Raw genomic sequence first — 19,538 nt, forward strand, 5'->3', positions numbered from 1 at the left:
TACATAATTGCGGTGAATTAGAAGTTTTCATTTATAACGAAAGTGATTCTCAATCACTATTCAATCTACATAGTTTAATTTCTCATTAAAATGGACGATATATTTATAAATTTGTCTACGCATGAATTGCGATCGAATATTTATGTACAACTCATGTCTTCCGTACAGTTTTAAAACGAATACGAAATACGAATACGAAAACGAATACGAAACGAAAGTCAATAGCAAATCTGGTCCTCTTTTGGCCCCCCAAAGCTGCACAATCCGCGGGGGCAAGTAGAGCGTTCACACAATACATCAGTATGCCTGACAAACTTCTCCCGTCAACGTCTCCTGTTCCGCGGCCATTGCGCCTTAATCAAAATCTCTACTCTATTTTTTGCCCTCAAAATCCTACCCGTTTTGTCTACCTACACTTAAGTCAAGGCCAGGTTGCACTTATTCCCCCTTTATTTTGCATCCCCGCTGATCCAAATGGGGACATCGGGATAATTCCCCCACAGAAGTAATTAATCCTCCCATCTTAACAAACCCTCCCCCGGCTATGCTATAATGTTAAGGAACCCAAATGCCCCCCCTTTTTTCGCGCCCTATATCCAGGCTCACCCTAAGGGTTTTTAGCGGTACTCAAATACTTCAAAAACTCTTACAAACCCAAAATATTTTCTACACAAACAGCCCAACACGTATCAAAACGGAGCGATGGGTCCAACTCAATTTATTTTAAGCAAAGCGGCAACATTCAAAAAATACAGGATACAAATATCCCCGTATTTCACACCAAATCCAAAAATTCCATAATGCTCTTCCTCAAAACAGCGGTACAAAATATAATAATGCACAACTAAAATCTTAACTGAACCAGAAATAATTTCCTCTCGTCAGAAATTTATTAAAATTTCAAATAAATACAAACACCCCCAAAAATACTAACTATCCATGAACGAACACTTAAATCTCAGACAGGGATTCGGCGTCGGGTAGTACGTCTCCTCCCTCGTCGTCGTGGGGGAAGTCACCCTGTAAAAGGCGGGCCGATTCGTGGTCACCTTCTTCTCCACGCCAGGATTTGTCACGCCGTCCGCCAAATCGTCCTTCATTCCCGCCCAGTCCGTCGTCATAGTGACGTCGTCCTCCGTCGTCGTTCTCGGTTTCAGCGTCGTCGTCGTAATTGGCGGGTCTGGCGGCGGGTTGAACCAACCTTCCAGATCGGGCGGGATTTCTGGAAGGTCACCCTGACTCGCGCCCTTTTTGCCGGGTGCCCCTTTACCGTTAATCTTGCCGAGGGCATACTTCGCCAAATTCTTCCTCTTCCCGCCCTTCTTGTACCGCTGGATGGCGGCCCGCCCCATTTCCCCGGGCAGCGGAACCACCCCGGCGGAGGTCGAATTTCCCCGCAGTTTTAGCGACTCCCTGAACAGGAATACGGGCAGCGGTTCTAGTCGGAACCCTTGACAGGCGAGGCGTTGAAGGCACTGCTGCTGCCACTGTGGCGTCGTACTGGCGGGAATATCGGCCTCACCAGATTTTAGCGGGGTTGCCGCTGTCGTAACGTTATTATCGGTGGAATTTGCTGTCCCATTTCGACCCAGCCCTGCAGTGGGGGGAGGATTGAACAAGCGGTGAATTAAGAGGAGACTCCTCCTCTGGCGGGAACTTGTGGCGGGGTGGTCATTCAAACTTCGCCCGTAGCTCATCACCCCGACCGGGATGGCGAGCAGGGCTAGCGACTTGGCCAGGAGGAGGTTCGAGTTGAGGAGCTCGAACGGCAAAAGTGCCGCCGTCAGGAGGGGCACGATCAGACCGGACGAACCCATTACGGCGATCAGAGTCCCGAATGCCTTCGCGCGTTGAAAATCTGCAACAAATTTACAATTTTAAAATCCCGCCAAAATTCTTGCAAAACTAGGAAATTCCATAATTTCTTATCAATATTTCCCAAAATCTTCCCTCACCATCAAACTCCTGATCTTTCACCGTCTGCTGAATCATCGGGCCCGGTGGGGGCGGCCGCCTCCCAAAAATCTTATCTTTCCCCGCCTTCCTCCTCACTTTGTACTCATCCCCGAAATAAATTTCTGGCCCCTTATGCAAAAAATTTATTAAACTTTCATCCCCCCACTTTTTATTTTCTCCCCAAAAATCACCCCGCCTTGGGGTGTCAAACACCGCAAAATTCGAACAAAGTGACACCGCCGGACTCAAAGTTTGCGTCGCCATGGTCGCCATTCGCCAAACTGCACGGCACAATTGGAAATCCACCCCTTTTATCGGCTCAATCCCTGACCTGAGAGTGGCACACTTTAAATCAAACTCGAAAAAATGACACCATTTCATCCATCCGAGAATGCAGTCGCAACTCGGTAGGGGCCGTGCACATGGAACGTCACCACTTTTTCCCACAAGTCGACCCGAGTTTAGTTATTCGTAACTTGGAACATTTAGAAAATACCTGGAGCGAAGGACTAGGGTAAATAAGGGTCGATTTTGGGCCCCCCGGTTTTATTCTTTTATTCTGACGGGTATTATGGGAGGATAATAAATCAATAAGGGGAAGTTGAAAAAAATTACCCCCAACCACTTTTTTCGGTCCAAAATTGAAATCGGCGAAAGCCCATTTTTTCGAGCTTCGGCGGGTTATATCTTCACAACCGATTGAAATACCTTAAACTTCCCAATAGAAAAAAATGAAGGTACTTATCTGGAGTATCTAAAAAATATCACTTCAACTCGAGGAAGTATACCGAACGAAAATTATCAAGTTAAATGTCTAAATATTCCCGAAAAAAAGCTAGAAATTTTCATGTTTTTATGATTTTACTGTATCATGTATGTCGATTTTGCGTCGTTTATTGACCATATTTAATAGCTACGATATGTACACGTAACATATCAAAAAATTAGGGGTGGGGTGTCTCATAGTTCTTTTTCTAAAAATCGCCGAAGTTCGTAAAATAACAATAAAAAATATTCAATAAGTTAGTATTTTGATATTTTGAGCAGTAATAGAATCAGCAAATCTTTATCAGACCATGTTCAAATTGTAGCCTAACATGTTGTAGAGACATCCTAAGAAAAATAGTGGGTGGGGTGTGTCACCGATTTTTTGCTAAAAATCGTCGAAGATCGAAATACATGCTTCTAACCATAAAATATGCTTTAAATATAACTTAATTGTCTTCCTATAACTCCTTGTCATGTTAAGCTTGCTTTTAGTTTCACAGCAATGCAGCTGGATGCTTATTGCATGTAAATAAATGAAACGAAGTGCAATAAACTGTTAACTAAACGGCTAAAAAGGTCACGAAGGTGAATATTTAAGGTTAGAAGTAAATTTCTTAATCTTCGACGATTTTTAGCAAAAAATCGGTGACACACCCCACCCACTATTTTTCTTAGGATGTCTCTACAACATGTTAGGCTACAATTTGAACATGGTCTGATAAAGATTTGCTGATTCTATTACTGCTCAAAATATCAAAATACTAACTTATTGAATATTTTTTATTGTTATTTTACGAACTTCGGCGATTTTTAGAAAAAGAACTATGAGACACCCCACCCCTAATTTTTTGATATGTTACGTGTACATATCGTAGCTATTAAATATGGTCAATAAACGACGCAAAATCGACATACATGATACAGTAAAATCATAAAAACATGAAAATTTCTAGCTTTTTTTCGGGAATATTTAGACATTTAACTTGATAATTTTCGTTCGGTATACTTCCTCGAGTTGAAGTGATATTTTTTAGATACTCCAGATAAGTACCTTCATTTTTTTCTATTGGGAAGTTTAAGGTATTTCAATCGGTTGTGAAGATATAACCCGCCGAAGCTCGAAAAAATGGGCTTTCGCCGATTTCAATTTTGGACCGAAAAAAGTGGTTGGGGGTAATTTTTTTCAACTTTCCCTTATTGATTTATTATCCTCCCATAATACCCGTCAGAATAAAAGAATAAAACCGGGGGGCCCAAAATCGACCCTTATTTACCCTAGTCCTTTCAATTTTATCCTGTAATCGATGCAATACAAGTTTTCCCGCGCAAAATCTTTCCCCGTCACATGTGAGCGTCCCCTGGCCAGAGTCAATATTTGCGTAATGACTCCTCATTTCAGTTCGAGTGCTCAATCTCGTCGAGTAAGAGTGGTGCATCGACCACTTGACCAAGTCCAAGCTACTCTTGACCACGAATACTTCGTGCCTCGTCACCCCTCAAGACCACTCCAATCTCGGTCCACTTTCTCTCGAAAAAATCATCAATATTTTTTCTCTTCGTCAAAATGTTCTCCACAATTTTCGAAATCCTAAATATTATGGCGGGAATCCATACCTTTACCCAGCCTTTTGGCCAATGCAAAAGCGATTCAACCAAAAATACGTGCAAAATTCCCCAAATATTTTGATAAGACCTTACCGATAAGGTCCACTTACTACCCTCCTTTAATTCCGCTTATCTTCAAAAAAATGCCATTTTTCACATGGAATTTACCACAACTCACCAAACAAAATACAGACATGGAAAATATTCAAACTTTTGCGCCAACCCTTGCAAAACCAGCCCCATATCAGGATTATGCCCATCTCATCCCTCACTGGCCCAAGCTATACATAGATCTGTCCTAAATTGCTACCCATTCCAGCCCGAAAAAAAATTCATTTTGCAAAAAAATGACACCATGCATGGCCAAACATTTCCGTGGCGCAAGGGGCCTCACACGAATAACGTGCCATTATTATCTTTCCCGAAATTCACACCAACCCAGATTGTAGCCTATCCCTCCCGCCGAACCATGAGGATATTGTCCCGCCAAAATAATTTTTAAGCTTCCCATCCCTCCCATGCTATCAAGCCCCCTTCCCTATCCTACAATGTTACGGCTCAAAAATACCTACAAAACTTGTGCAAGCCCGCAACCTATTTTTTTAGAAATCTCTCCCCTCCCTTTGAAGTCACACCTTAAAAATTTCCCCAAAACTACCAGAACGCCCCCACAAATCACGCCAAAAGCGAACCTCTCCACGTAAAAATTCGCAAAAACAGGTTCTAAATATCTCCACAAATCTCAATGCATACAAAATATTACAAGATACCCTTTGCACAATAAAATAACCAATTTCCACCCGTCCAAAGTCCATGTAGAATGCATGCCTTGCACAAATATCTCCACGGAAAGTCACACTCTTCCCGATATATTCCAGCAGATTTATTCCAAAGTCCAATTCAAAGACAAATTCGCCACTAAATTCCAGAGGAGAATCTCGTAAAAAATTGCAGTCCTGACATCACCCCTCTCAGAACTGGTTTTCCAATTACATAATTCCAAACCTTTCCCAGACTGTGCGACGCCACTTCAAAAATTAACGTAGATCTTTAAATATCCAAAAAAACTTTAAATAAAATAAACAAAAAAATATTCATCTCCCCACGCAATCCAAAATTCGAATATCCCACATAAAACAGAAACAGGTATTCCCCTGAAAAAAAATATATTCCTGCTATTTATTCCCAATCACAAAATTAATCTCCACATTTTCCAACCTCCCCGAGGTAAATGTTTCTCATAAGTAAATACGCAGCATTTAACTCGCTCACCGTGGGGGCCGTTCAGAAAAGATGTCAGAAATTGTCCATCCTGTCGTGTCCTCTATCTCCTTAAAAATCCACATTCTCCACGCACAGCCCCCAATCCAGACCTCGTAGAAAATCCACTACAGATACAGAGCTACATATTCTCCCCTACTCCTCGTCCTCCAGTCAGTGTGAGCCAGAACTCCGTCCAGACCAGGGCTGCCTTTTACACGAAATATGACAAACTTTAGTGCCAAGTTCGCATTTTTTTAATTAATATTTACCACAAACTATTTTCTTATCGTGATCGTGAGTTAACATATTTTAAAATACAAATATTCCCAAACTTCACAAATTTTCGTCTCCCTGGAAAAACAAAACTTTTCGCAGAAATTTTCTAAAATCAGAGACTTTTCCGGTAAGGATTTTTAAATTGAATTCCTCTCCAACAATTAAACTCGTAAATATCCGCAAATTACTGAAGGGATTACGCGATTTTTAAGCATTTCCCGATTTGTGCGAATTTACAAAAAATCCAAACAGTTTTTTTCATGTCCTCTGTTTACCAGGATGTCCAGATTTTACTGGATTTATGCAGTGACGCAAATTCATTCATTTTTACGCAATAATTCCCCTCGCATGCAAAATATTTATTTATTTATTTATGTAACTTTCTTATTGAAGACATTTACGTCGTGTTTTTGATAACTTATCATAAAATTCACCCATTTAAAATTCTCTAATTATTTAGAAACCTATCAAAACCTAGTGCAAATTATATTCCATACTTGCAAATTCCAAATGTCCAAACTCATCGTCAACATCAACCTTGACAAGAAAATGGACAAATTTTCCCCTGAATTCGCTGAATTTTCACAACTATCCATCCCCCCCATTCAATTCGCACATTAGCAAATCCTTGCAAATATCTATTAATAATCCCCCCAGCCAATTCCTGCCCAATTTCTCAGCATACTTATCAATTTGCAAATTTCAACCCACTCAAATGAAAAGAGACAAAAAATTCGCAAACCTAATTTCGCCCTGACCTCTCAACCATCGCAATAAGGAACCAATCTCCAACTTTATCCACCAAACCTGCATTTCTTCCTAAATAAAATTGCAAACTTGCAAATTTACTAAATCACTTTTGCATTCCAGAAAATCCTTTTCTGTAAATAAGTCTGCATCCTGACCCTGAGCGTAAATTGAATGCATCGCGGCTCAACCTTGACACTGTGGCATCAATCCTCCTCCTGCCCATTCATTCCTCGCCACCTTAATCCTGCCCAGTCGCCGCGCAAGTGTGAGGACAATTCCCGCCAGAAATTAAAAACCCCTCAATTTTAAGATGCTCCTCCCCTCTCGCCCTAAAATGTTAATGTCCCCCTACTTCCCCAGCCACTGGTCCTAGACGGCAGGTACGTTCGGGGAAAATGAGACAATACCCCGGGATAACCACCCCCCCCCCCCAATTTTCAAATTTTCCCCCACAAATTTGCACACCTCGCCAAATTTACACCATATTTACCCACATCAGATCTTCCCCTCGTCAAAAAAAGTGTGCCAAATGTCGCCCTTATCTATCTCCCAGATTGCCACACTGACTTACTTATTCTCAAAAAATGTCTGCAAACTGCCCCTCCTCCATAATCTATGTCCAAACATCACACCATCCTACCAGAAATGTAAACAGAGTCGTAAAAAAAAGTAGTTTGCGACGCACCACGAGTTGCAAAATCAGCCTAACCCCAGTCTGGCATGTGTGGAGACTGAATATTTCGCAAACTTGGCTCGGAATTGGGACGGTATTTCTTTCCATTGGTCCAAATTGGGGGCCGGGTCGGGCATTAAATTTCTTTGTCACACCACCAACTTTTTTTCCGCGTGCCAATTCTATTCGCAAAATATTTACAAACTGCCGAACTAAAAATAGTCAAATGCCCATCAATCAGGACAACCTTGTACATTTTTTGCACAACAATTTGCCAATGATCGCAAATAGAAACTTTTGCCATTTGCATTTTTAGTGTAAATTTTTGCACACTAGAATTCCTGGTTGGCAAATTAATCAGCAAAGTCAAGTTCTTCTCCTGATGAATATTTGCAATGCAAATTTTCCACATCGACCAGGTGTGCTGGGATGAATGTCGTGCAAAAAACTGACCTTCGATCCCAGGGTGGGTTGCGAATTAATTTTATATCGCGTACAGTACAAGCATGGAAAAATACTCGGCTAGAATTTTGCACAATTTATCCCACTCACAGTTCAACAATCTTATGTGCAAAATCTAGTGCAAAAAAATCATATCAATTATGTCATCCAGACCTAAGTGGTTTCTAACTCTGCCCGGTGTACAATTGGGCATGGCAGACTCTCCGCTGCCTTACGAGTCTCCATATCGCACAGTATTTTTTGCAATATTGCGAAAATATTAATTCCACTAACTTCTACATGCATACATATCGTCGAGCTAATTTTAAAATGAGCTAAGTGCACAATTTACTTAATTTTGAAATGTGCTAAGTCCACGTAAATTCAATGTTAAATAGTTGCACTTAGCTCATTTTAAAATTATGCAAAGAATTCACTTAGCTCATTTTAAAATTAGTATGACGATATCTGTAAATATTTCCTTTTTTCACACACCGCCGAAGATTTGGGGACTTTAACATTGTAGGAGGTCACCACAATCTGGTCACTCTTTGTAAATAATTCCTTTCAAAATATCCCTGGGGGCATTTCCCCCCACAGAATACGGTTCCTACGTTTTAACATCGTCCCTTTTCTCTGTTGCAATTAGCTCATTTTCGCCATGACGCAATCCTATTTTGCACCATTATCTCACAACCCCCTTTAAACCTTCGTCTCTCTTATTCTCATATTTTTTTAAATCAACGTCCCAGAAATGCTGTAAATTTTGCACACTGCATCAAAATTAGCCACATTATTTTTGCAAGCCTTCACAGAGTGCAAATTCCAAACTCCACTACATCAATCTTCTCTCTGCCAGAAATGAATGGGCGACTCGCAAAAAAATAATTTGCACTCTTTCTATTTACATAGTTTGCCAATGAATCTTATAGATAATTAAAGCGGATTAGGCCTCATTCATATGCTAATAAAAATTTGCACACTATTAAATCCTCCCCTAAAAAATCAAATCTTTATATTTAACTCTTTAATTAAAAAGTTGGTCGTTTCTAAACCGCAATAAATTACTCACTACTTACTTATGAGTAGGATTTGCCAAATATAAGATTTACTAATGGCAACAAGCTGCTGGACAGAATTCGCACTTTTATCTAATCCTCACCCTGAGAGCAAACTGCAACAACCCCAACCTTGACACTGTATCGTGAATTGAGACATCTCTAATTTCGACAATCCTGCCTGTGCAAATTATCCGTGCCAAATACACACCGTGTCTGCTTGATTTCGCAATATTTACTTACAAGTAGCTATTTAACCCAGAGCATCCATCTCAACTTAATTTTGCAAATTTTATCCATTTACATATTTACATAAGCCTTTCCAAAAAAAATTACTGCAAATAATTTGCAAAACTTGGCCAAAATTATGCACACACATGTCGCTGCGTCGTAATGCGTGTCAAGGAAAATCACTACGCACATTTGCAATAAAATTTCGCAACTTGCCACACACGTGTCTCCATCGTCCCCCGAAGCTGCGAGGGGAAAAGAAATCCTACCCCGTCGTAGAATACATATTCCTCACCTCCACGGCTGCACACTTGAAAGTTTTCCTTGCCACTCAACAAACTCACGCACTTTGAGTAGTTTCCTACTCAATGCGTGGGACAGGATAGTGGTCGATCCTTCTTTTTCACAAGCCAGAATTCCATTCTTTCTGGAAAAATACGCAGCTGCATCCCTTCCCCTGTAGACACAAGTGTGTCCACTGGCATGGAAAATTTTTCTCGTTTACTGTCCTCATTTCTCTTTTTGTTCCCTATTTCCAGACCATTTTGGACTGCACACCATCCAACCTACACAACCACCTGCCCTGAATAAATCTGGGGTGACATACATTCAAAAATCTGCACGTGCAAATATTCGCCGATCATGCTGGACTCGGAAAACTTCCCATTTGAGGAGAGCGACCGCGAAACCTCGACCTCTCCAGGGTCCTCATTTTCCGCGTCTTCCCCCCTTGCTGGCGGTATTTTGGGGGAGGAGGAGCTCAGAACTATCCCCAGCTATCGGATCAGAAGAAGGCGACCGAACTGCGTGAAAATTACGAAAATTGAGGTAATTTCAAAGCTAATATTTTACAAAATTCATTGCAAATTTTGCAATAATTTTTTTCCAACTTTTTTCCCAGATTACGGGACAGACCATGTTATGTTTCCCACAAGACCGGTCCTGGTTCCAGGGCGACATTTCCACCGACGACGACTCCTCCTACTCACTTTTCGGAAATATAATCGACCCTCCTCCCCACAGGATGGATCTCCAAGACAAGAACAACAATAAGGGGGAGGACGTCCTTGACGATTTCGACGACGCAGGATCTAGTCTCCTTTACAGAGTCGCACTCACCGACCACTTCACCGGCCTGTCCCACCGCCTCCCCCACCTCGGGGTGCACCTCGACATGAAAACCTCCACGACCATCTTCAACACTGGGGGTGCAGATGTCCAGGTACTTCAAAATTTATTCCTCACAAATGTATACCCCCATCTAACTCTAACCTTTGACCCAGGTCGATTTTACCGTCGAGGAGATCTGCCGCGGCCAGAAGGCGGACATCATGCTCCAGCGCCACTCCGGCTCCTCGTCCCTCGTCGGGAAGGGCTGCCTCGTCCTTTCCGGCCCCATCTCGCTCTCATTCCCGGACATGACGCCGAACCACACGCCCTCCTCCTCCCCCGCATCGCCTAACTGGAGCCTCTAAATATCCACGGCTAATTATCTATTACACCTAATTTACTTATCTCACTAACTAATTTCTTAAATTGTATCAAACACCTGGCCAAAAAATTACGAAATTAAGTAAGCAATACATATGCATTTTACGTCTTTTCAATTCTCCCTTTAAGCGTGTATTTACATAAGTTTTTCATTATTTACTTGGGAACACTTCACAGAAAATATAATAAGTAATTTAATCTAATCTAGTTTACTTTAAATAAACAGTCTTCCAAAGATATTTCTTTTTGTTTGTAAAAATATATAAATTATCTCAATAGATAAAACCTCGTGTTGCCTGTCTCATGGTGGATTTAGTAAAACTGTTATTTACCTAAATATAAACAAGCTTATTTATTTCCTTTCAACATTTCCGCAGTATTCTATCTCTCCAGACAGAAATCCACAAATCCATATACTAAATAGACAAGTAGTAACGAGGATATTTAAGAACCGTAAATATAGATTTATAGTTCATATAAATTAATTAGTAATATTTACAAACACTTTTTCTGTATATCTACCTATTTACATTTCTCTTATAGAAACTAATTAACTATTGGTTCACATCTGTGGCTAGAAACAACATCAATGTGCTCTTTTACTAACAATGAGAGAACCTCTCTTTTTATATTTAACAAGTAACCTTATGCTATGGACATTAGAATTAAAGACAATTTTTTTCTTCGAATTTTCCAGTTAGAAAACTCAGATTTTTCATTAGTCATTTTCATATTTTAATTTTCATCAATATCTATTGATCGAGTGGGGTATCGCTGGAAAGGTCGTAGTCGCTGCAACCCTACGATATCAAAAATACCAATCGACCTCATCCACCAGCAGCCACGCCCATTTCAAAAAATCTGGAATTTCCAGCTTAAATATATCCCAAATTTTCAATTTTTAACAGATTTCCAAAACTTAAAATGGTTTGGAAACCGCTGGTCATGGTGACCAATATATATTTCCATTTTTTTAAATTTTGACCTCGCTGACTTTGGCATTTCTGGTTACAAGGTCAAGCTGTCAGTAATTTTATTAATTTCTTAAATAACCAAATTCTTTGTAAGATTCATAATTTCGTAATTTTGTCAGTTAGTAGAAGTGTCCGTAGAAGTGAAATTATGTTGAAAATTAAAAATCACCTGTCTTAGGTGAGACACGTAATTAATAAATATTTCTACCAAAAAAACACCCTTAGGTGCGGAAATCAATATCGCGAATAATAAGAGAAGAAAACAAGTAATTTTATGGGATTAATTTATCGCATTCGCAATAACTATAATCATTATGCCAAGGTACTGACTCACCGTAATTATAGGGTGTAGTGATTTACATAATAGTGTAACTCCCGATGTACTTATTGTCAATCATAGCTCTCTTTACTCACAGACTTGCCAAATTTTTTTATCAGAATATTGTGTGATGTTTACTAAATTAATCTGATTGTGCCCTGGGAGGGGTGTGGACAAATTCCTCTTAACTTTAATATTTTACACTTTGTACTTGTTTTCCGGCTGAGTCTCGTTTTTCTCCATTTGGGGGTGTGGTTGACTGGTGGGCCACCAGTCAACCACACCAATCAGGAAAGCGCGGTAAACCACACCCACCTGGGGGTGTGGTTACTCATTTTTTAAGGTCCTTTTCGGATTGGCCTTTCTCTAGTGATAAATTATCTGTGTCGCATGATATACTTTTTTGAAATATACCAAAAGTCGCCGAAGGCCACACCCCAGCCACCCCCACTGGGTTTTTGATATACTGACTAGTTGGGTCTACTCCGGAAGCTTCTCCGAGCGAACCAGATTGTGAAATTATGAATTTTACAAAGAATTCGGTTGTTTAAAAAATTAATGAAATTTCTGACTACATAAATTTGTGACCTGAATTGCAGGTCAGCAAGGTCACAATTTAAAGAATTGGAAATATTTGTTGGTCAATATGATCAACGGTTTCCGAAACATTTTAAATTTTTAGAATCCGTTCACAATTGAGAATTTGGCACATATTTGAATTTATGTGGAAATTCCGACTTTTTTGAAATGGGCGTGGCTGCTGGTGGGTGTGGTCCGGAGTGGTAGTTTTGGTATCGCAGAGTTGCTACGATGAAGACCTTTCCAACGGTACCCCACTCGACGGGTTACCGAATAAATAAAAAATTTTGACCTGGGGGTGTGGTTCACGATGTGTGTGGTTAATCGTTATGATTTTTTATGTTAGTGGGGTTTAGTTGTCTATCTCAGGAGCTTTTAATGGACACCCCACATGACAATGTTTAGCTTCCAGACGCAAAGTTTGAATTTGGGGGGGTGGGGTTCCTAGTGGGTTTGCCCTAGGTCACTGATATCAAAAGGGTTGGACCCAGTATACCCTCAGCTTTCCAACGAGCCCTCAACCATGAAGATCTGACCTCTGTAGCCAAAGTAATGGGGGAGTGTTTAAAGGACGGGGGTATTTCTGACTCTTAGAACCTCAGCAACAGTATGTGCCAATTCCTTGAAGACTCCTGCCCCAAAAAGACAAAAATATGTGTAGAAAATGAATTATATAATTTCAGCCAGTCACCACACCACTTTATGCAGGTTCAACACCTTAATTAATGAAGGCAAATAGGTTTACGCGTAAAAAGAATGACGGAAAAATTAGCAAAAACGTGCAAAAATTTTATAACGAAAAGTATCGAACTCGTAACGTCCTCCCTTTTTAGCTTGCTGTTAGACCCTAGAGCTACAAGGACGTTGTTACGTTCTGTACTGATTTTATTCTATTTTACTTTCACTTTTACTTTTTACTTTTTACTTTTACATTTTACTTTAAGTGTGGGGAAGTTTGTCGGGGTAAAGTGGCAATTTTGGAGAAGACGTTGTTGCAAAATGTAAAGTGGGTAATTTTTTAGTTTTGCGAATTTTTGGCAAATTTTAAGAAGATTAAGAAAATTTTGAAAAATTGGTACGTAAGGTTGGCAAATTTTTAGTAAAGAGAATTTTTCAAAATTACGTTGTCTGGGTATTTTTTAGGGAGAAAAATTTAGTAATTTTTTGCACTGCGGATTTTTAGTGGAACTTTGAGTCGTTATTTGAAATGTGAATCTGAAGTAATGAAATTTTTTGCGCAGGGACCATCCTCGGTGCCTTGAGTCTCCTCTGCTGTGGGAAATGCAGACACGAGACGGTCTCCAGGGGGGTGAAGTATGGCCTGATTGCAGCCGTTTTGCAAATCGTGACCGCATTTTTCATCGTGGGCTGGATCTACAGCATTTACTACGGCGTGACCATGGTGCAGGATTCGTGTACGTAATTTTTTATGAAGTACTTAATGGTGCTAAATATGTGGAAATTAAAATACTTTGTTTTTGTTAATGACGCATTTATCGAATTTAAAGTGCGGATGGGCAAATTTGTAAATGCGAGTTTTTTGGAATTTTTCACTTTTAAATTGGACATGTTTTATGAAATATTTGAGAAATGACACCTTAATTATGATTTAAACCATGAATTTCCTGTTATTTTGCAGTGCTGAAGGGCGCAGGTGGAACGACGGCGGAGATAAATGAAGACACGACGGACATCGAGAGGAACAAGAATTCGCAAGGATCTTGAAATTGGGGGAAAATTATGACCTAATTTTGTAAAAAATTTCCAAGTAGATTTCTCCCTTAGAAAAACAAAGCTTATTTTATACGTATTTATGTGAACCTTCCTACTCGTGGTTTCAAGGAATTAAAGTAATTGTTGGAGTTTTCGGAAGACATTTGAAATTGAAAGGTATTATTTTAGTCTTAACCTTTGTTAATTTGGAAAAAAGGCTAAATCGTGTCTGTAAAACTGACAGTCTTTTCTGGCAGATTGACAAATTGATTCGGAATAATTTGTTAAAGAATATTTTTTAATTTGTAATTCTTTAAAGAGCCTCTTTCGCTAAGTGTAAAGAATTTTAGGTTCTCAGTTTGAGTACGCCCCAGAATTAAAGATGTGGAGGTAAATTTATAATTGTTTTATTTTTTTTTGGTTTAGAAAAAGTTTTCATGTAGTGGAAAAGCGGGAAGTTTGAAATGTTTGAAGTGAAACTCTAATTCTTTTTTTTTGTATTTGCTTAAATTCGAAAATTGTTTATTGTCTAATCACAGTAAGACTGTCATGATTAGATAAATATTTATAAGTTTGGAATAATGTGTGAAAAAAATTGTTTACTTAGCACATTGTAATTTAAGAGTTGAGTGGAATAAAAAGTAATTTTTTATTTGAATAAGGGAGAAAATTAATTATTATGTACGTAAGGTTAATAAGTTGTAGGGAAGAATTTGGATTAATTTTGGAGGCGCCGCGTCGTGTAATTTTTCTTAGGTGAGGAAAAGCCGGAAAGCTGGGCCCCGTCTGAAAAAGGAAATGCAAATATGCTCAAGTTGGGCCCCGCCAAGTCAAGTATGCGTACTGTTGCTGAGGTTCTAAGAGTCAGAAAAACCTGCGTCCTTTAAACACTTCCCCATTACTTTGGCTACAGAGGTCACATTTTAACGGTTGAGGGCTCGTTGGAAAGCTGAGGGTATACTGGGTCCACCCCTCTGCAAGGCAGTGACCTGTGCCACACCCACTCGGAACCACACCCCCTCAAATTAAAACTTTGCGTATGGAAGCTAAACGTTGTTATGTGGGGTGTCCATTAAAAGCTCCTGAGATAGACAACTAAACCCCACTTACATAAAAAATCATAACGATTAACCACACCCATCGGTAACCACACCCCCCAGGTCAAAATTTTTATTGTCGCGGTAACCCATCGAGTGGGGTATCGTTAGAAAGGTCTTGGTCGTAGTAACCCTATGATACCAAAGCCACCCCTCTGGACCACACCCACCAGAAGCCACACCCATTTCAAAAAAGTCGGAATTTCCACCTACAAGAAAGGTCAACACAATGGCCATCTCCAATTTTTTAAAAATTTCTAAAAATTTCTACAAAATTTCTAAAATTTTTAAAAAAATTAAAAATTTCATTACTTCAGATTCACATTTCAAATAACGACTCAAAGTTCCACTAAAAATCCGCAGTGCAAAAAATTACTAAATTTTTCTCCCTAAAAAATACCCAGACAACGTAATTTTGAAAAATTCTCTTTACTAAAAATTTGCCAACCTTACGTACCAATTTTTCAAAATTTTCTTAATCTTCTTAAAATTTGCCAAAAATTCGCAAAACTAAAAAATTACCCACTTTATATTTTGCAACAAAATCTTCTCCAAAATTGCCAATTTACCCCAACAAACTTCTAGCCAATCTCGACTCCATTACCTGTTCCTGGCAGAATTGTGTTCAGCAGGCAGAAAATAATGGCAAAAAAGACGGGCAGCGTGGGCACCGCTTTCCGCAGGAGGCCCATCTTCTCCGCCACCTCGACCACTTCCAGCCTCGTCACGTTGCCGTCCTTGTCCTCGATGTACACCTGGAAATATTCACGCCGAGATTAATCACTCCTTCCCCACGTCCTTAATTATCCTCTGCCGACATTAATAAGGCCACCGAAACTAAAGAAAAAATAAACAACCTTCCCGCCCGCCCAGTTTGAATTTATATTTGCAAAAAATTTGTGTCTATCTTCTTAAAAATCATTTTCAAATTTCCCGCCACAAATTCTTGTTCGCGCCATGACCACAAAATTTCCAACTCTACTCCAATCTTAAAACCATTCCTGCAATTTTTTGCCAGCAATCTATCTCCCCCAAAAACTAAACTCCTGCCGGAAATAATTGAACTAGAATCCCCACAAATTCTCTCCGGCATTCTCCATCTGTCTAAAAAAATTAGGGGTAAAAAATAAATAAATGATTTCCATCTCCCCCGCAAATCTGGCTCGTAATAATATTCAAGGAATAATGAGCTCCATTCTGAAGAATATTCTCTCCCAGAGAGCACCGTGTCTGGGGGAAATTCGTGTAAAAATAGATAAAGTGCAGTCGTCGTCGTCGAGGATATGGATCGAGGAGCAGATTATTGCCCAATTCTTATTTCCCATTTATTCCCCTTACGTAAACACACCACGACTACACTTCAGGCACCGCGGAATACACGGTGGGGACATTTTTTTCCTAGTTTCCTCCCCCTGTATTAAGTAAACCGCGCCTTTTTCAATTTTCTCATGTGTCCCCAGACATTCCGCGGGAAATTTATACAGCATTGTTTCCTGTTGAGGTCGTGCCGTGCAGAAAGATGGTGACGGATTTTAGATGGTCATAAAAATCAAGGCTAGAACAATCTGAACAGGACAACGTCCAAAAGTGGTTTTAACCACATATTTACGAAATATCTGAGAGGAGGCTAAGGTGTCCAAAAACGGGACAATTTTGACCAAAATAGCTTCCCGACGTCCGAAACCCCCTTAGTGACCAATATTTCCCAGATGATAAGAAATCCTCACGCAATTTATGCACAGCCCCTGACTCATTCCGGAAAATAAATGAAACCAGCCACACCAATAACCCAATTTCCCAGCAAGTAATGAAATCACAAAAATCTCCCCGGTGAATCACACCATGTTAACAACCATGTTCACCAGACCAGCCATAATTCCCTCAATAACCAGAATCACACCGAGATTCGCACTTACACCCACGAAAACGGTGTCAATACTCAGACTTCGTGACGCCTCGCTTCCATCCTAGGAAACCGCGGTGTCGTCATTTCACACGAAAAACATGAATCTCCCCTCAATCTGATGTGTTCCTTAGCAAAATAATTTTTTAATAAATTTTACAAGAATATGCGGTGCCTGACCTAGCAAAATTACCATTTCTACCACCACAGGAAATCAGGTGGGATATATTTTCCCATTTCTCCCATCACATTTTTCCCATCCCTAACAACCACACAGAAAATAAACTCTGCACGGTCTTCACTAATATCCCGACCCTTAATTTTTGGTTTACAATTATTTCCTCATAAATCCCCCCCCCCTTAAACTGACCTGATTCCCCTGCTGAAACACCTTCCCGTGCGCCTCCGCATTCTGCTGGGACAACTTCCTCCTCTGCTCGATCCCAATCCCCGCTGCGACTAGGAGGTGCGATCCGCGCCGACTGTGCGGATTGCTCCCACCACCCCCACTTTTCGCCGTAGTATCCAACCGATCCGGCGTCTGACCGCGACTCCTCCTCCCCCCAGCGACATCCTCACCGTCAACAATCCCCATCACGACTAACCCTCTTCACTTATTTTTATTTTTAAAATTCCGCCGCCAAATTTGAAATCTTCTCCCAAAATTTACCCCAACTCTTTAATCCTGCACTCGAACCTCGACTGAAGATGGTACGCATTCATCCACACAAAAAACTAAGAATGGGGAGCAGAAAATCAGACCGGAATGCGTGCCTGACTTGCAACACGGACAGAATTATTCTACCCGGGTAGAATTCGGTGTCTGTCTTGTCTTCTTACACAACACCATGCCCTGTCTTCCGTAAGGCATTCCAATTATTTTTTTCGACTTCCGTGCAATGTCACCTTTTTGTAAATAAACACTTTTTTTCTTAAACTATTCCCGTAATTTTATTTAAAAGTCTCATTTTCCCCACATCTTGGAATGAGAGGCGGTTTTTAATTAAAAATGAACTAAATGATAACGCAATTTATTCGTACAAGCGACCATTAGCACTAACTACTCTTAAAACTGGATACTTATCTATTTGTCGATACGCTGGAGTGTGCAAAAAATCTCCATCTCCAAATCCATCCTTTGCAGAAATGTTGCCATGAGAATCTCAACTTTCGCAGGAGGCCCGTTAGCTCAGTTGGTTAGAGCGCCGTGCTAATAACGCAGAGGTCTTGGGTTCGATCCCCACACGGGCCATTATTTTGCATCTCTTCTCTCATTACGTACTTTTTTCCATGCAACCATACTTCTCTTCCTTCAAAATTAGTTTTTTCCACAAATTTCCCCAAATTAAAATATATATTTAACAAAAAAATTAAAAATAAGAATTTTTTTGAAATATTTATAGTGCTCCCATAATTTTCTATAGTTTCATAATTTACCGTGAAAATTGAGAAAATCATTTCTTCATTTTTGAAAATTCCTCTTCATTCCTAAATCCAAATTCCACATTGTTCAAAATAAGTTTCTAAAAATCAATGTCTCCTCCTATCCTTGTTAACTTCAAAATTACCCCTCCCCCCTCCAAATACATTATTTCCCTCCCCAAAGCTCAATTATCGCACCCGCCGAAATTCCAAATTAGTAAATTCCTTCCGCCACCGTGTCCACATCTGCTCGAGAAAATGAGCCTGCCGAACGAAACTCTCTCCTCGAATTTCACACTTCCCTTGACGTCAATGCCCATTTTTTCCTTTCATCTCCTTCTGTAAACACGCCAGGCAGGGAATGATGATTGGGGGCGATGATGGCTCAAATTTATTTATTTACTTTTCCTCACTCCCAAATCGGTCCACGTTCAGTGAAAAGGTGCCAATTAGGAGCAGTGTTTCCAGAAAAATGAGTATTTTATGGACTCATTCTCAATGTCGGCGGAAACATTGGGGCCCCAAAAGATTATTTTTAAAATCAGTCAAACGCCCCATCCTGTCATCCTAAAATCCACCCCGTCCCCCCAATTTCTGCCGGCAATGGTCACCTCTATCTCAAAATTTTTATGGTCATCGCCAAGATCCTACATTCTCAAACTCATACCTTCATCAATCAAACTTTTACCTGTTACCCATAACCTATGCCAGTTTTAAATCGTTCATTTCGTCCTCTGGAATTTCCAGTCAATTTGCTTGCTTGCAGCGGCCGCGGAAGCGTGGGGACATAGGACAATGTCCCCACAGAAATTTCGAAACCTCGTGTCCCTTCAATGTTATGATGCCCCTCCCCTTCATATCCTACAATGTTAATGTCCCCATATGTCCCCACAGCTTCCGCGGCCACTGCAGTTGATTATGTAACCCAAACCGCCAAAACATACCTGCATTATGCTACATACCGTCTGGCTTAAGAGCTAAACCCCACCCCGCAATATTGATTGAACCACAAATCCATA

At 40.2% G+C, this 19,538-nt stretch overlaps 3 protein-coding genes and 1 non-coding gene across 4 annotated transcripts; 2 read left to right on the forward strand and 2 right to left on the reverse strand.

Moving 5' to 3' along the window:
- Positions 1 to 701: 701 nt before the first annotated feature.
- Positions 702 to 2,443, reverse strand: LOC118438538. Its single transcript, XM_035858988.1, has 2 exons — positions 1,956 to 2,443; positions 702 to 1,858 (listed from the first exon to the last, which is right to left on the reverse strand). Exons 1-2 carry the CDS (start codon positions 2,335 to 2,337, stop codon positions 930 to 932), a joined length of 1,311 nt encoding a protein of 436 aa, XP_035714881.1. The 5' UTR covers positions 2,338 to 2,443; the 3' UTR covers positions 702 to 929.
- A 3,349-nt stretch (positions 2,444 to 5,792) lies between these two features.
- On the forward strand, positions 5,793 to 10,628 carry LOC110858956. The gene is made up of 4 exons (XM_022107836.2): positions 5,793 to 5,995; positions 9,561 to 9,849; positions 9,923 to 10,243; positions 10,305 to 10,628. Exons 2-4 carry the CDS (start codon positions 9,664 to 9,666, stop codon positions 10,494 to 10,496), a joined length of 699 nt encoding a protein of 232 aa, XP_021963528.1. The 5' UTR covers positions 5,793 to 5,995; positions 9,561 to 9,663; the 3' UTR covers positions 10,497 to 10,628.
- A 4,596-nt stretch (positions 10,629 to 15,224) lies between these two features.
- Positions 15,225 to 17,774, reverse strand: LOC118438560. The gene is made up of 3 exons (XM_035859020.1): positions 17,468 to 17,774; positions 15,799 to 15,949; positions 15,225 to 15,403 (listed from the first exon to the last, which is right to left on the reverse strand). The coding sequence occupies exons 1-3, from the start codon at positions 17,690 to 17,692 to the stop codon at positions 15,225 to 15,227; spliced, it is 555 nt and encodes a 184-aa protein (XP_035714913.1). The 5' UTR covers positions 17,693 to 17,774.
- A 501-nt stretch (positions 17,775 to 18,275) lies between these two features.
- Trnai-aau lies at positions 18,276 to 18,349 on the forward strand. The gene has a single exon. It is a non-coding gene; the product is annotated as a tRNA-Ile (tRNA).
- Positions 18,350 to 19,538: the final 1,189 nt, after the last annotated feature.

The sequence above is a fragment of the Folsomia candida genome, unplaced genomic scaffold (assembly GCF_002217175.1).
Source record: "Folsomia candida strain VU population unplaced genomic scaffold, ASM221717v1 Fcan01_Sc023, whole genome shotgun sequence".
Taxonomy (NCBI): Eukaryota; Metazoa; Arthropoda; class Collembola; order Entomobryomorpha; family Isotomidae; genus Folsomia; species Folsomia candida.

Bases quoted from the DNA above. Each gene is read 5' to 3' on its own strand.
- LOC118438538 (XM_035858988.1), bottom strand. From the start codon at position 2,337: ATGAAATGGTGTCATTTTTTCGAGTTTGATTTAAAGTGTGCCACTCTC. The intron at 1,859-1,955 runs GTGAGGGAAGAT...AATTTGTTGCAG, and splicing joins GAAAGATCAGGAGTTTGATG to ATTTTCAACGCGCGAAGGCA.
- LOC110858956 (XM_022107836.2), top strand. From the start codon at position 9,664: ATGCTGGACTCGGAAAACTTCCCATTTGAGGAGAGCGACCGCGAAACC. The intron at 9,850-9,922 runs GTAATTTCAAAG...CTTTTTTCCCAG, and splicing joins TGAAAATTACGAAAATTGAG to ATTACGGGACAGACCATGTT. The intron at 10,244-10,304 runs GTACTTCAAAAT...CCTTTGACCCAG, and splicing joins CTGGGGGTGCAGATGTCCAG to GTCGATTTTACCGTCGAGGA.
- LOC118438560 (XM_035859020.1), bottom strand. From the start codon at position 17,692: ATGGGGATTGTTGACGGTGAGGATGTCGCTGGGGGGAGGAGGAGTCGC. The intron at 15,950-17,467 runs GTCAGTTTAAGG...GAATATTTCCAG, and splicing joins TGTTTCAGCAGGGGAATCAG to GTGTACATCGAGGACAAGGA. The intron at 15,404-15,798 runs GTAATGGAGTCG...CCTTTCTTGTAG, and splicing joins CACAATTCTGCCAGGAACAG to GTGGAAATTCCGACTTTTTT.